Source organism: Chrysemys picta, chromosome 2 (genome assembly GCF_011386835.1).
Source record: "Chrysemys picta bellii isolate R12L10 chromosome 2, ASM1138683v2, whole genome shotgun sequence".
Lineage (NCBI taxonomy): Eukaryota > Metazoa > Chordata > Testudines > Emydidae > Chrysemys > Chrysemys picta.
Genome location: NC_088792.1, coordinates 15,478,531 through 15,495,441, shown reverse-complemented (window position 1 = coordinate 15,495,441; position 16,911 = coordinate 15,478,531). Strand labels below are relative to the sequence as shown.

Genomic DNA, 16,911 nt, shown 5'->3' with positions numbered 1-16,911 from the left:
GTGGCCACTTAGAGATCTGGGGCAAAATCAGTACTTGGTCTTGCTAGTGAAGGCAGAGGGCTGGACTCGATGACCTTTTGGGGTCCCTTCCAGCTCTATGAGATAGGTATATCTCCATATGATGTAAGCAGAGTCAGGATGAGCTCTACCCTGACATCTGGTGGTGAATTATGGCGAGTGTGGAAAAGAACTCCAGGGGCTGATCTTGTTTGCATAGGCACACCCACTCGCCTGGCAGGAAACAACAGCAACTCAAAGTGGTTACTTTGGCTGGTGTGGGATCCCCAGTTTCTCTGTTATTGGGGCAGGAAGAATAAAGTTTTGTTACCCTGATTCTGTGAATCAAGGCCAGTGGAACTGGTGTATGACAGAAGGACTGAGTGAGTCATTCACCATTACCTAAGTAGCATTTGCTTGTCAAGGGGCATGGGTTACAAAACCCAGTGAATTGAGAGAGGTTGGGGGCAGGTATTGGTACCTGGTGGTGTGGGTCCCTTTTGTGGGCCTGAAACACCAATTGCACCTCCTCCTCTCTCCACTGTTGAATGTCAGAGCTAACTTTGATTCCCTTAGGAGTCTAGTTACGGACTGCCGAGCTGAATTCACTCTGGGCCGATAGTGCACCAGCACTGGGGCTCCCCTACTACTAGCTGAAATCACTGAGAGCTGAAATCACAAAAGAGCTAAAGCTATTTAAGAGCTGAGATCACTGAGGCTGTGTTAACTAGTGGGGGAGCCTGAAGCTATATTTGCTAAGCTAACTTAGCTTAGCGGGGGCGAGTGGAGCGGCTGGAGGAGCAGCGAGCAGAGCAGAGCCTTGTGGGAGCGGCCCAAGGGACGGGCGGAGCGGAGCGGAGCGGAGCAGTGCGGCTCACAGGTCGGTGAGCGGAGCGGAGCGGCCTGGCTCACAGGTCGGTGAGCGGAGCGGAGCGGAGCGGCCTGGCTCACAGGTCGGTGAGCGGAGCGGAGCGGCGCGGCGCGGCTCACAGGTCGGTGAGCGGAGCGGAGCGGAGCGGAGCGGAGCAGCTGCCAGAGCAGTTCGTGGGACGGCAGGAGTGGGACTGCGGGTGGAGTGGAGCAGTTCGTGCTAAGGCTGCGGTGGAACCCCACGGAGAAGCAGCCGGGTTGGCCTCGGATCACGTAAGGTGCCCCTTAACACCCTGCTCACCCCCCCCTTTTTGAACTCTGGGGCTGCACTGATCAGGGACAGAGACTTTGGGGGGTTGTCGGACTTTTGGGACTTTTGTGATTCTTGGGTTGCTGGACCCAAGAGACTTTGGGATCGGTGGACTTTTGGGACTTTGGTGATTCTTGGGTCGCTGGTTTCAAGAACCCACGGGAGAGGACACGGCCCAATTTGCTGGGGTGGGTCTTCGCTCATGGTTTGGTCTATGAACTCTAGTTGTGGTGTTTTCCCAATTTAATGCTATGTCGTTTACCTCATGTTATTAAACATTTTCTGCTACACCGAGGCTCTGTGCTTGCGAGAGGGGAAATATTGCCTCTTCGAGGCGCCTAGGGGTTTGTGTAAGATTTTCCCAGGTCACTGGGTGGGGGCTCGAGCTGGTTCTGTGTCACGCTGTTGGGAAGGGACCCCTATGTACTGAACCCGGCCCTTGCTGCTATCAACTTGGCCTGGCAGAAGGGTTACATTTTTGGGGGCTCGTCCGGGATCCCTGGGTCAGTACCCCTCGCAAGCACATCTTGGGTGATTCATTAACTTGGGAAAACCTAAAAATCTTCTTGTTGTTGTTTTGATCTGATATATTTGTAAAAAATTTTACAGTTTGTATAATGGCCCTACACTTGCTAGAGGACTGGTGCAAGGGGATGAATATTAACCCTAGGAACTGTCTTTTGGTAACGGGGGTGCCGGAGGCGTTTGATGAGGGTGCAATAGAACCTATCTTAAGGGTATCCACTGAGTACCTGAGTAAGTGCAAAATGCGTGGGCGCATGTTTGTGAGGGAGGAGGGGGCTTTTGCTGTACTGTGCGAGCTGCCATCGGCTGTGGAACCCCTACAGGTTCCAGGCACGATAGCAGTGGAAGATGGTGAGTGGACAGTAATAACCACTGGGAGCCAGCCCTCACCAGTCCCTGCCCCTGATGTAGAGTTTTTAAAGAAAATGTCAGCCTTTTTGGGGAAAGAGGGAAAGACTTTGGCTGATATGCCAGGTCTGTTGGGCCTTGACCCAGGAGTCCCACACCGGGAGAGTGCTCCTTCACCTGATGAATGGGTGAAGGCTTTGGGGCAAGCATTAGAGAAGGTTATGGCACCCCACCCTGAGTCAAGCCCCTATCGTAAACTGAGGTTGTTTTCTGGGGGTCCCACCCCAATACCTGGGGAGGAAGCATTTGAACCCTGGCTGGAACACACCACTGAAATGCTGCAGGAGTGGGCGGTGCCTGATGCTGAAAAGAGAAGGCGACTAGTAGAGTGCCTCAGGGGGCCAGCCCTAGATGTGATTCGCACCCTGAAACTCAGTAACCCTGGAGTCAAGGTGAAGGACTGCCTAGAGGCCCTTGATCATGCCTTCGGGAGAACCGAGGGCTCAGATGATGTCTATTGCAAGTTCCTCAATGCCAGGCAACAAAAGGGAGAGAAGGTTTCTGCCTATATCCAGAGGTTGGAGAAACTATTGCAGAGAGCCATCATGAGGGGAGCAGTGGCAGTTGGGCAAATGGACCGGACTAGATTGGCTCAGATTGTGAGAGGAATTCAATATCAGAACCCAATCCTTCTCCACCTCCGATTAAGAGAACGGCAAGACAATCCACCGAGTTACTCTCAGCTGATAAAAGAGGTCCGAGAGGAAGAAGAGAGGCAGGCAGCTGGCGAGGTTTGGGAGGTGCAGTCACACCCGGCGACTGGCACAACATCCACCCGAACGCCCAAGGCACTGATGGTGAATCCTCAAGAGGAACTTACCCAACGAGTGCAGGTCCTGACACAGAAAGTGGCTGAATTAGAGAATACCATCGATTCAGCAAATACTTCAAGGTACATGGAACCCTCCACTACCACGGTTCAGAGGACTACATTTAGAACCTCTGCCCCAACGAGACAACAAGGGAAAAGACAATCCTTCTTCTGCTACCGGTGTGGCCAGGGTGGGCACATTGCTGCAAGGTGTCAGAATGCAGAGAATCCCACGCTAGTATATCAAAAGCTGAGGACCACCTGGGGAAAGTCGGGAAACGGCCCCAGGGCCTGGGAAGGGAGCCGCCTAGGCCTACAGGGTGTGGAGGCTCCCCTGGAAAGAACCCTGCAGCCCGAATCCCACCAGGATTGATCGGACCCCGAGCGGAGGTAACTATAAAGGTTGAAGGGACAGAATGTAGAGCAGTGCTTGACACAGGATCCCAAGTGACTATCATATTCCAGTCTTTCTACCAGCAGATGCTTAGGCATCTGCCTATACGGCCCCTGACAGGACTTGGCCTGTGTGGCCTCAGCATGGATGAATACCCCTATCAGGGGTATGTCATAGTACACCTGGAATTCCCAGAAGAGATTGCGGGGGTAAGACAGGAGGTGGACACTGCTGCTTTAATATGCCCTGACCCTAAAGGAGCCTCTGATGTGTCCGTGCTAATAGGGACCAACTCCAGCCTCTTTAAGGTACTCGCAGATTACTGCAGACAGCGAGCAGGGGACCAATATCTGAACACCTTGGTGATACACACACACTGTGCCGCAGCCTACAGAAAAATTGAGGACACAAGAAAAGTGCTGCCTGATTTGCCAGTGGGAGCATTGAGGTATGCGGGCCCGGCCCCCTTAGTGGTTCCTGCAATGACAGAAAAGGAAGTGATTGTCGTGAGTACCTGCCTAAAAGACAGTAAGAAAACATTAGCAATGGTAGAGCAGCCGACCGAGGGAGGGCTCCCAGAAGGAGTGCTGGTTCTCAGTGGAGTCATAACCCTACCTGCTGAAGCCCAGGAAGAGGTGGCTATATTGATTGCTAATGAAACACGCCGTGACGTGTTTGTAAAACCAGGGCAGAAGATTGCAGACATCTTTGAGCCTGAAACCATCGTGAGACCCCAGTGTGAAGCTGAAGTTCCAGTGATGGATCCCGCAAAGTTTGACTTTGGGGACTCCCCACTGTCTGAGGAGTGGAAGGATCGCCTGCGGAAGAAGCTTTGCGAGAGAGCCAAGGTATTCTCACTGCATGAGTGGGACGTGGGATGTGCCAAAGGAGTGGAACACCACATCAGGCTACAAGATCCCCGACCCTTCAGGGAGAGATCTAGGAGGATTGCTCTCTCTGAGATGGAAGACGTACGCCATCATCTTCAAGAGCTGATCGCGAATGGTATCATTACAGAGTCCCGAAGCCCCTACGCCTCTCCCATTGTGGTGGTTCGTAAGAAGAGTGGGAAAATCCGGATGTGTATTGACTACCGCACTCTAAACAGGCGCACTACAGTTGACCAATACACCATGCCTCGAGTACAAGATGCCTTGGACTGTTTGCTGGGTAGCCAGTGGTTCTCTGTGTTGGATCTTCGGAGTGGATACTACCAGATCCCTCTGGGAGAAGAAGATAAGGAGAAGACAGCCTTCATCTGCCCGTTAGGGTTCTACCAGTTCGAACGCATGCCCCAAGGGATTTCTGGGGCACCTGCCACGTTTCAACGTCTCATGGAGAAAGTCGTGGGAGACATGAACTTACTACAAGTGTTAGTTTACTTGGATGACCTGATTGTGTTTGGAAGAACCTTGGAGGAGCATGAAGAAAGACTTCTTAAAGTGCTCGATAGGTTGGAGGCGTATGGTTTGAAGCTTTCAATTGACAAATGCCAGTTCTGCCGAACCTCAGTGAAGTATGTGGGTCACATTGTGTCCCAGGAGGGTGTGAGTACTGATCCTGACAAAATAGAAGCACTCACTACCTGGCCACATCCAAGTAACTACAGAGAACTCAAGACCTTTCTTGGATTTAGTGGTTACTACCGCAGATTTGTGAAGAACTACGCCACAATTGTAAAACCCCTGAATGATCTTACCAGGGGATACCAGTCCAACAAGAACAAATCTAGGACCAAGAATAAGAGGAGGCCTCCAAAGCCTCCTGTGCAGAGACATTATGGCCCCTTCGAACCGTTTGGGCCAAGGTGGGATGAGAGATGTGAGAGGGCTTTTCAGGAAATCATTAGTCGCCTAACTCATGCCCCCGTCCTAGTCTTTGCCGACCCAAGCAAACCGTTTATCCTACATACTGATGCCAGTTTGGAGGGTCTGGGAGCAGTACTGTACCAAGAAGTGGAAGGCAAACATAAACCCGTAGCCTTTGCCAGCCGAGGACTGTCTGACAGTGAAACTCGCTATCCCATCCACAAGCTGGAGTTCTTGGCCTTGAAATGGGCCATCACTGAGAAATTTCGAGACTACTTGTATGGTGCTCAGTTCCAGGTGTGGACAGACAACAACCCATTGACTTACGTGTTAACGAGTGCTAAGTTGGATGCTACAGGACAGAGATGGGTGGCCGCCTTGGCTAGCTATGAGTTCAGCATTCAATACCGATCAGGGAGAAGCAATGTAGATGCAGATGCATTGTCCCGGCGACCGCAGGCACCTGAAGTGGCTATGATACCCATGGATGGAGTGAGGGCTATTTGCAGTGTGAGTCGCCGAGAGCCAGAGGCCCATGAGAGTCTTCATGGATGTGTTGCTGAAGCTTTGGGCCTGCCCCCTGACTGCGTGCCTTCTGCTTCTGTGAACTATATTGCATTGGACCAATCTCCCTTGCCCGTGCTCAATGCGGCTGACTGGCAAGAAGCCCAGCTGCAAGATGTTGACATTCGTGATACACTACTTGCCAAAAGGGAGGGGCGAAGCCCAGCTGCGGTTGTCCCTCCTAACCCGGAGGGTAAACTACTATTGAGAGAATGGACCAAACTAAAACTGATCCAGGGAGTGTTACATCGAATGACCATCGACCCTTTACAAAAGCAACGAGCACAACTGGTGCTGCCAAAAGAGTACAGAGCCCTGGCCATGAGGGCCCTGCATGATGACTTTGGACATTTAGGGATGGAGAGGACCCTGGAACTTCTTCGTAGTAGATTCTATTGGCCCCGGATGGCTGAAGATGTTCGTAGGAAATGTGAGACTTGCGCTCGATGTGTTCAAAGGAAAACTCTGCCCACGAGGGCTGCATATCTCAAGAACATCACCAGCACCAAACCTTTGGAACTGGTATGCATCGATTTCTTGTCTTTAGAAGTAGACAAGAGGAATATTGGGAACATTCTAGTAGTGACTGACCATTATACACGATATGCGCAGGCATATCCCACGCGTGATCAGAGGGCCACCACTGTTGCTCGAGTACTGTGGGAGAAATATTTCTCAGTTTATGGATTTCCAGCCCGGATACACTCGGATCAGGGGCGGGACTTTGAGAGTCATCTTCTGAAGGAGGTGCTGAGGATAGCGGGAATTAAGAAGTCTAGAACAACGCCTTATCACCCGCAAGGTGATCCTCAGCCAGAGAGGTTCAACCGAACCCTATTAGATATGTTGGGGACTTTGCGACCAGAGCAGAAAGCAACCTGGAGCCAACATGTTGCATATCTGGTGCACGCCTACAATGCCACAAAGAATGATGCTACAGGAGTCACCCCATATCTCTTAATGTTTGGACGAGAACCAAGATTACCCATAGACCTGTGCTTTGGTGTATCAGAGGATGGAGATAGCTATGAAACTCATCAGCAATATGTATCCCGACTGAGAGAAAAGCTGCGGGATGCTTATCACTTAGCTACATCTGCAGCTCGGAAGAACGCAGACCGCAACAAACATCGATATGATGCTAGGGTACGTCTGCAAGAACTCCAGCCGGGGGACAGAGTTCTGCTGCGAAATTTGGGTATTGCTGGCAAACACAAGATAGCCGACAGATGGAAGGCAATACCTTACTTGGTGATGGAAAAGCTAGGAGACCTGCCGGTCTACAAGATCAAACCTGAAGAGGGTCCAGGGCAGACAAAGACAGTGCATAGAAACCTTTTGCTCCCTGTGGGGGAATTGGTAGGCACCCCGTATGAGATGGGCCACAACAGGGCAACTGGGCAGAATGAAGGTGCTGGACCAAAGCCGCCCTCCAACGTGGACAGCCAGCCCCCTGCAGCTAACCTACCCCCATGCAGCACATCCGAGAGTGAGTCTGAGGAGGAAGACACAACCATGGTGTATCCTGGGATGGAGACAAGATTTCAGTCTCGATCGGCTGAATCAAAAGAGAGCTCTTCTTCTTCCGCCCTAAACCCCATGGCAGAAGTATTTAGGCCCATTCCTGACACCCCTGAGCGACTGGTGGGACCCCCATGTGATGACACACCCAGGTTATTGGACAGTGGAGACATACAGGTGGAGGATGTCCTGGGCACCTTGGACCCTCCACTGTTAGAACTAGAAATGCAGGGACCTATGCCAGTAGCCGAGGGACCCTCAAAGGAAACCTCTCCATCCATCGTTCAAGAGGCTGTCCCGCGCACCACGGCAACAGAGATTCTCAATAGACGAGACAGGGTAATAAGACCAGTAAAACGGTTGACTTATGATGCACCTGGGGTAACTAGTGAGGAACCAATATGTTTAGCACACAGGCTTGTGGAAGCTAAAGTGGGCTATCTGAGGCCCTTTGGAGGGAACCAGTGAGTTGTTATAATAGGGAGTGCGATTTGTCGGGACGACAAATTTTCGGCTGGGGGGAGGATGTAAGCAGAGTCAGGATGAGCTCTACCCTGACATCTGGTGGTGAATTATGGCGAGTGTGGAAAAGAACTCCAGGGGCTGATCTTGTTTGCATAGGCACACCCACTCGCCTGGCAGGAAACAACAGCAACTCAAAGTGGTTACTTTGGCTGGTGTGGGATCCCCAGTTTCTCTGTTATTGGGGCAGGAAGAATAAAGTTTTGTTACCCTGATTCTGTGAATCAAGGCCAGTGGAACTGGTGTATGACAGAAGGACTGAGTGAGTCATTCACCATTACCTAAGTAGCATTTGCTTGTCAAGGGGCATGGGTTACAAAACCCAGTGAATTGAGAGAGGTTGGGGGCAGGTATTGGTACCTGGTGGTGTGGGTCCCTTTTGTGGGCCTGAAACACCAATTGCACCTCCTCCTCTCTCCACTGTTGAATGTCAGAGCTAACTTTGATTCCCTTAGGAGTCTAGTTACGGACTGCCGAGCTGAATTCACTCTGGGCCGATAGTGCACCAGCACTGGGGCTCCCCTACTACTAGCTGAAATCACTGAGAGCTGAAATCACAAAAGAGCTAAAGCTATTTAAGAGCTGAGATCACTGAGGCTGTGTTAACTAGTGGGGGAGCCTGAAGCTATATTTGCTAAGCTAACTTAGCTTAGCGGGGGCGAGTGGAGCGGCTGGAGGAGCAGCGAGCAGAGCAGAGCCTTGTGGGAGCGGCCCAAGGGACGGGCGGAGCGGAGCGGAGCGGAGCAGTGCGGCTCACAGGTCGGTGAGCGGAGCGGAGCGGCCTGGCTCACAGGTCGGTGAGCGGAGCGGAGCGGAGCGGCCTGGCTCACAGGTCGGTGAGCGGAGCGGAGCGGCGCGGCGCGGCTCACAGGTCGGTGAGCGGAGCGGAGCGGAGCGGAGCGGAGCGGAGCAGCTGCCAGAGCAGTTCGTGGGACGGCAGGAGTGGGACTGCGGGTGGAGTGGAGCAGTTCGTGCTAAGGCTGCGGTGGAACCCCACGGAGAAGCAGCCGGGTTGGCCTCGGATCACGTAAGGTGCCCCTTAACACCCTGCTCACCCCCCCCTTTTTGAACTCTGGGGCTGCACTGATCAGGGACAGAGACTTTGGGGGGTTGTCGGACTTTTGGGACTTTTGTGATTCTTGGGTTGCTGGACCCAAGAGACTTTGGGATCGGTGGACTTTTGGGACTTTGGTGATTCTTGGGTCGCTGGTTTCAAGAACCCACGGGAGAGGACACGGCCCAATTTGCTGGGGTGGGTCTTCGCTCATGGTTTGGTCTATGAACTCTAGTTGTGGTGTTTTCCCAATTTAATGCTATGTCGTTTACCTCATGTTATTAAACATTTTCTGCTACACCGAGGCTCTGTGCTTGCGAGAGGGGAAATATTGCCTCTTCGAGGCGCCTAGGGGTTTGTGTAAGATTTTCCCAGGTCACTGGGTGGGGGCTCGAGCTGGTTCTGTGTCACGCTGTTGGGAAGGGACCCCTATGTACTGAACCCGGCCCTTGCTGCTATCAACTTGGCCTGGCAGAAGGGTTACATATTATTTTATTATTGTACACATTTTATCTATAGAGTATGTGTATGTCACTAAATACGCTGTGATTCACATGTACACACACACATCCGTATATATCCAAATTAAAAAATACAAAGTGTGCACTTGCCTACTTTGTTGGGGGCAGTACCATAACACACTCTATACACCAGTCACCACTGACACAGACTATTGACAATAAGGAGCCCTCCTCTTTACCTACTCTAGATGGTAAAACAACATTGAAAGTTCTGCTCTATTTGTTTCTTGGGGGTAGGGACTGCTTTTGTCTCCTCTACAGGGGTGAGCACTTTGTTAATGATTAATAAATGATAATCACGTTTGAGATCAGGAGGCTAAAAATCATGTTATTCCTGATATAAGGAGGAGTTGAATAAATATACATTTGTTTTTATTCCATCCAGAAATGTGCTTCAGGAGCCAAGGCCTCTCCAGACTCCATAAACACAGCAGAGGACAAAGGCAAAGCAGATTACATACAGATAGTTGATGCACTGGCCTAAAACTGTACTCTATTCTTGTGGATAGTGTACAGCTTCTTTACTGAAACATGTGAACAGCTGATTAACTGTAGAGAAGCATGTAACAATAATATGTGAACTCTTATATTGTGAGGTTGCCATATACCAAGAGTTAAAAGGCAGGTGCAGTGTTATGCAAATTAGCCTATCAACAACATCTTTGCCTGACATTTATGCTCCAAGACACACATTCAAAACAACACATCTGCTGGCATCATGCCATACAAAATAATTGTTAAGGACTGCCGGGAGAAACCAATTTCCTCAAATGTATTATCTTATGGTCTAAGCAGAGATTAATTCCTGTCTAGAATGGTGCATCTTTGTAATGTTAAAAAGAATTAATGCCACTTAATGACTGATTCTGAACACCAGGACAAGAGGAATGAAGAGGATATTAAATGACTAGAAAGAAGTCAAAGCTCATATCAAGGTAATTTTTAAGATTACCTGTAACTCAGGAACCATTTGAAGAAAATTCATCAAAATTTACGTAAATATTCTTCTTCACTTTCAGTGTAAATCCAACAAATTTCAGGTCAAGCCTGTTTTCCAATCCATAGTTATAGGAAAGCAAAACTAGGTTTTTATAATTAAAGTTGATTGCAAGGATAATGGGGAGACGTTATTGCCCCTCGGTGTGTGTGTGTGTGTGTATATATATATATATATATAGTGCATCATAAAACAATTAGGATGTACTAATTTTGCCTGGAGAGTTAAATAGGAAGATCAGGCCAAACCCCTCCTTTAACTCCAGTAAATTTAAGATGTACAAACATCCAGCTGATGCCTTAAAATTGAGTTAAATGATTGCCATGCTGTTCTTCCAGAGAAAGAAGGGAACAGGTGGAGGCTCGGAAGGGGGGAGACACCAGCACAAGCCAGTATGGCAAATATTTAACATGTCTGCGAAGTCTGACAACATTTAATGCTCAGTAGCATTTTGGGGTGGAACTTGCCTGGGGTATTTCCATTGTCCATTTCCCACCCCACCCCCCCAGTCCTGTATAACATAAGAAAGGCCGTACCGGGTCAGACCAAAGGTCCATCTTGCCCAGTATCCTGTCTACCAACAGTGGCCAATGCCAGGTGCCCCAGAGGGAGTGAACCTAACTGGTAATGATCAAGTGATCTCTCTCCTGCCATCCATCTCCACCCTCTGACAGACAGAGGCTAGGGACCCCATTCCTTACCCGTCCTGGCTAATAGTCCCCCCCCCATCCCCTCTCCGGGACCAGATCCCGGTCCCCCCCCAGCCCCTCCCCGGCGCCAGATCCCGGTCACCCCGAGCCCCTACCCGGGGCCAGATCCGGTCCCCTCCCAGGACTCCGGGGCAGATCCCCCGCTCCTTACCCCGTGCACATGAAAGCCCTCAGCGCCCCCGTCGGGGATCTCAGAGCTAGAGCCCAGCCCCATCGCCGCACTCCGGGAGCGGGGGCCGCGCAAGGCTCCGGGGCCGCCACCTCCGCACTGCCAACACCACAGACCCGATCAAGCGAGTGCCGAACCGACCGATCTGAGCGGCTGCTCAAGCCTGGGTGGAGGGTGGGGCTATCCTCTGGTCGCAGATAGGCTACGACCTTGTCACGTGACAAGAGACGCGCTTAGTAACGGGGCGGGGTTACTGGTAACTCAGGACGCGGCCGGCGGTGGTTGGAGCCGTTTAGTTTCAGCTGGCTCACGAGCCCCCCGCCCCGCTCGCCTGCCCCAGCGAGGCGCCCGAGCCGCCGCCATGACCGAGCGCGACCCTCAGCCCATGGTACAGGCCGCGCCCCGGGCCGCGAGCGATGTCGGGGGCCGGCAGCTGGCGGGAGGGGAGCGCTTGCTCCGGGGCACGAACGGGGCGCGGCTGAGAACGAGAGACAGGCAGGGGCGCGGGTGATGCCGAGCCCCGTGACCGGGCGCTCCGCAGAGGGAAGCGGGAGACGAGGGCGGGTGTGGTACGTGGGGGATCGGGAGGGGGCTCATAGGCATCAATCTCCGGGCTCTTCCTCCCGCCCCCATCCGAGCTTCTTCCTCCCCCAGTCTCGCCTGACCTGACCGGCCCTGCCGGTGTGTGCTCCGCACCCGTGTCACTCCGGCCTTGAATCGCCTCCCTGGCAAATTCCCCAGCAGATTCATGTTCCTCAGCCCCACCTATAAACTTTCATAATGCTGCGTTCCGTCCCCCCTGCCCAGCCCCACTCCTCTACTCCACCCTGACTCCACAGGGCTCTTCTCTTCCCTCCCCCGGCCCGCCCGCAGCTGCAGGCTTTCTACCCTGCCTGCTGCCCCCAAGGCCGGGAGAGTGGCCCTGTTCCTGCCGGCCAGGTGCTGTCTTCTCTTCCAAATCCCTTCCTAGTGTGCATTTCAGGCCTGATTCTTCTCCTCTTAGCTGCTGTATGTAATCATAGAATCATAAAATTGTAGGACTGGAAGGGACTTCAAGAGGTCATCTAGTCCAATCCCCTGCAATCAAGGCAGGACTATGTAATAACAGACCATCCCTGGCAGGTGGCCAACCAGTTCTTGAAAAATTTCCAGTGATGGAGATTCCACAACCTTCTTAGGTAATTTGTTCCAGGGCTTTACTACCCTGACAGTTTTGAAGTTTTTCCTAATTTCCCACCTAAACTTCCCTTGTTTCAATTCAAACCCATTGCTTTTTGTCCTATCCTCAGAGGTTGAGAACAATTTTGCACCCTTCTCTTTGTAACAACCTTTTACATACTTGAAAACTGTTGTCATATAAGTATGTAAGAACAGCCATATTGGGTCAGACCAAAGGTCTATCAAGCCCAGTATTCTGTCCTCGGACAGTGGCCAATGGCAGGTGCCCCAAAGGGAATTAACAGAACAGGTAATCATCAAGTGATCCATGCCCTGTCACCCAATCCCAGCTTCTGGCAAACAGAGGGTAGGGACCACCCGGTCATGCATTCCTGCCCATCCTGGCTAATAGCCATTGATGGACCTATCTTCCATGAATCTATCTAGCTCCCTTTTGAACCCCGTTATAGTATTGGCCTTCACAACACCCTCTGGTAAGGAGTTCCAGAGGTTGTCAGTGCGTTGCATGAAAAAATACTTTCTTGTGTGTGTTTTAAACCTGCTACCTATTAATTTCATTTGGTGGCCTCTTCTTCTTGTATTATGAGAAGGAGTAAATAACACTTTCTTATTTACTTTCTCTATACCACTCATGATTTTATAGACTCTATCACATCCCTCCTTAGTCACCTCTTTTCCAAGCTGAAAAGTCCCAGTCTTATTAATCTCTCCTCTTACGGAATCCGTTTTATACCCCTAATCATTTTTGTTGCCCCTTTCTGAACCTTTTCCAATTCCAATATATCTTTTTTAGATGGGGCAACCACATCTGCACGCAGTATTCAAGGTGTGGACGTACCATGGATTTATATAGAGGCAATATGATATTTTCTGTCTTATTATCTATCCCTTTCTTGATGATTCCCAACATTCTGTTCGCTTTTTTGACTGCCGCTGCACATTGAGTGGATGATTTCAGAGAACTATCCACAATGACTCCAAGATCTCTTTCTTGAGTGGTAACAGCTAATTTAGACCCCATCATTGTATATGTATAGTTAGGATTATGTTTTCCAATGTGCATTACTTTGCATTTATCGACATTAAATTTCATCTGCCATTTTGTTCCCCAGTGACCCAGTTTTGTGAGATCCTTTTGTAGCTCTTCACAGTCTGCCTGAGACTTAACTATCTTGAGTAGTTTTGTATCATCTGCAAATTTTGCCACCTCACTGTTTACTCCTTTTTCCAGATAGTTTATGAATATGTTAAATAGGACTGGGCCCAATACAAATCCCTGGGGGACACCATTATTTCCCTCTCTCCATTCTGAAAACTGACCATTTATTCCTACCCTTTGTTTCCTATCTTTTAACCAGTTACCAATCCATGAGCGAACCTTCCCTCTTATCCCATGACTGCTTATTTTGCTTAAGAGCCTTTGGTGAGGGACCTTGTCAAGGCTTTCTGAAAATCTAAATACACTATATCCACTGGATCTCCTTTGTCCGCGTGCTTGTTGGCCCCCTCAAAGAATTCTAGTAGATTGGTGAGGCATGATTTCCCTTTACAAAAACCAGGTTGACTATTTCCCAACAAATTATGTTCATCTATGTGTCTGACAATTTTGTTCTTTACAATAGAGTCAACCAGTTTGTCCGGTACTGAAGTGAGGCTTACTAGCCTGTAGTTGCCAGGGTCACCTCTGGAGCCCTTTTAAAAAATTGGCGTCATATTAGCTATCCTCCAGTCATTTGGTACAGAAGCTGATTTAAATGATAGGTTACAGATGACAGTTAGTAGTCCTGCAGTTTCACATTTGATTGAGTTCCTTCAGAACTCTTGGGTGAATACCAACAGGTCCTGGAGACTTATTACTGTTTAGTTTATCAATTTGTTCCAAAACCTCCTCTAATGACACCTCAATTTGGGACAGTTCCTCGGACTGTCCCCAAAAAGAATGGCTCAGGTTTGGGAATCTCCCTCACATCCTCAACAGTGAAGATCGATGCAAAGAATTCATTTGGTTTCTCCCTTATCATTTTTGAGTGCTCCTTTAGCATCTCATCCAGTGGCCCCACTGGTTGTTTAGCAGGCTTTCTGCTTTTGACGTATTTAAAAAAAAATTGCTATTACTTTTAGAGTCTTTGGCTAGCTATTCTTCAAATTCTTTTTTTGGTCTTTCTAATTTTATTTTTATACTTCATTTGCCAGAGTTTATGCTCTTCTCAATTTTCCTCATTAGGATTTATCTTCCACTTTTTAAAGTATGCCTTTTTGCCTCTCACTGCTTCTTTAACTTTGTTGTTTAACCACGGTGGCTCTTTTTTGGTTCTCTTACTATGTTTTTTAATTTGGGGTATACATTTAAGTTGCACCTCTATTATGGTGTTTTTAAAAAGTTTCCACGCAGCTTGCAGGGATTTTACTTTTGGTACTGTACCTTTTAATTTCTGTTTCACTAACCTCCTCATTTTTGTGTAGTTCCCCTTTCTGAAATTAAATGCTACAGTGTTGGGCCGCTGTGGAGTTTTCCCCACCACAGGGATGTTAAATTTAATTATATCATGGTCACTATTACCAAGCGGTCCAGTGTCAAGAAACTTTATCTCAGCATCCCTTCTTGAGGTGATATGTACCCAGTCAATATGGGGATAGTTGAAATCCTCCATTATTATTATTATTATTTATTGAGTTTTTTATTTTAATAGCCTCTCTAATCTCCCAGAACATTTCAGAGTCACTAACACCATCCTGGTCAGGTGGTCTGTAATATAGCCCTACTGCTATATTCTTATTTTTCAAGCATAGAATTACGATCCATAGGGATTCTATAGCACAATTTAGTTCATTTAAGATTTTTACTTCATTTGATTCTATGCTTGCTTTCACATATAGTGCCATTCCCACACCAGCATGACCTGTTCTGTCCTTCTGATATATTTTGTACCCTGGTATTACTGTGTCCCATTGATTATCCTCATTCCACCAGGTTTCTGTGATGCCTATTATATCAATATCCTCATTTAATACTAGGCACTCTAGTTCACCCATCTTATTATTTAGACTTCTAGCATTGGTATATAAACTTGTCATTTTTTGGCTGTCTCCTATTGCATGATGTAATTGAATGGAACTTTTTTTAATTTGACTGTTTCTCATGAGATCCTCCCTGTATTTTATCATTTTCCATCCTCTCCTCCTTATTAGGACATAGGGAATCTCCATTTATAGATCCTCCCCTAAGGGATGTCCGAACCACATGCTCCTCCGCACCTGTCGGCTTTCCCCCAGCCCTTAGTTTAAAAACTGTTCTACAACCTTTTTAATTTTAAGTGCCAGCAATCTTGTTCCATTTTGGTTTAGGTGGAACCCGTCCTTCCTGTATAGGCTCCCCCTCTCCCAAAATCTTCCCCAGTTCCTAATAAAGTTAAACCCCTACTCCCTACACCATCGTCTCATCCACGCATTGAGACCTTGCAGTTCTGCGTGCCTAACTGGCCCTGTGCATGGAACTGGAAGCATTTCAGAGAGTGCTACCATGGAGGTCCTGGACTTCAATTTCTTACCTAGCAGCCTAAATTTGGCCTCCAGGACCTCTCTCCTATCCTTCCCCATGTTGTTGGACCTACATGTACCCCCACCACCGACTCCTCCCCAGCATTGAGATGTCTCAAGAAATCCGCAACCTTCGGAACATGCAGGCAGGTCACCATGCGGTTCTCACGATCATTGCATACCCAACTATCTTTCTAATGATCGAATCGCCCATTACTAATGCCTGTCTCTTCCTAATAACTGGAGTTCCCTCCCCTGGAGAAGTATCCTCAGTGCGAGAGGATACCACATCATCATCTGGGAGGAGGGTCCCAACTATGGGATCGTTTCCCTCTGCTCCAGTTGGATGTTCTCCTTCCCTGAGGCTTTCATCCTCCTCAAGCCTTCCCTGAGGCTGTCAGACTGGGGGTGGGACCGTTCTACTGTGTCCCGGAAAGTCTCAACTGTGTACCTCTCTGCTCCCTTAGCTCCTCCAGCTCAGCCACCCTGGTCTCCAGAGTCCATACACGGTCTCTGAGGGCCAGGAGCTCCTTGCACCGAATGCATACGTATGCCACCAGTCCATAGGGCAGGTAATCATGCATGCTGCATTGGGGGCAATAAACTGGGTAGCTCCCACTCTGTTGCTGGACTTCTGCCTGCATTCTCTTTTTCCTCCCGAAGCTTGTTCCCTTGTTGGTGCTTTGTTTTTATCAAGCGGTGTTTTGACCTTTAAGTGCAAAGAATGTTAGGTGTATCTAGCCCCTGCTCACACTCTCCCTGTGAACTCCCTCGCCAAACTCCCCTATTAGCCACTCCTGTTCGCTAGCTCCTCTGGTCGCTTAGGAGTGGCTTTTTAGTCTTCTTGTCTCCAGTCAGTCGTCTTGTCTCCAGACTAAACAAACCCAGTTTTTTCAATCTCTCCTCATAGGTCATGTTTTCTAGACCTTCAATCATTTTGTTCCTCTTCTCTGGACTTTCTCCAATTTGTCCACATCTTTCCTGAAACATGGTGCCCAGAACTGGACACACTAC

General features: G+C 49.2%; 2 protein-coding genes across 5 annotated transcripts in view; one reads left to right on the top strand and one right to left on the bottom strand.

Annotated features, from left to right (window-relative positions):
* Positions 1–11,345, bottom strand: part of GORASP1 (golgi reassembly stacking protein 1) — a 29,514-nt gene extending 18,169 nt beyond the window's left edge. Inside the window, exon 1 of one of the 2 annotated variants that reach the window (XM_005297145.5) lies at positions 11,164–11,345. In XM_005297145.5, coding sequence (XP_005297202.1) covers positions 11,164–11,226 — 63 coding nt within the window. In that variant the 5' untranslated portion in view covers positions 11,227–11,345. The remainder of the gene's footprint in view (positions 1–11,163) is intronic. The other variant, XM_005297146.5, reaches the window with a different exon arrangement.
* An 82-nt stretch (positions 11,346–11,427) lies between these two features.
* Positions 11,428–16,911, top strand: part of TTC21A (tetratricopeptide repeat domain 21A) — a 60,725-nt gene continuing 55,241 nt past the window's right edge. For all 3 annotated transcript variants that reach the window (XM_042859533.2, XM_005297144.5, XM_008163007.4), the window contains exon 1: positions 11,428–11,569. In XM_042859533.2, coding sequence (XP_042715467.2) covers positions 11,543–11,569 — 27 coding nt within the window. In that variant the 5' untranslated portion in view covers positions 11,428–11,542. The remainder of the gene's footprint in view (positions 11,570–16,911) is intronic.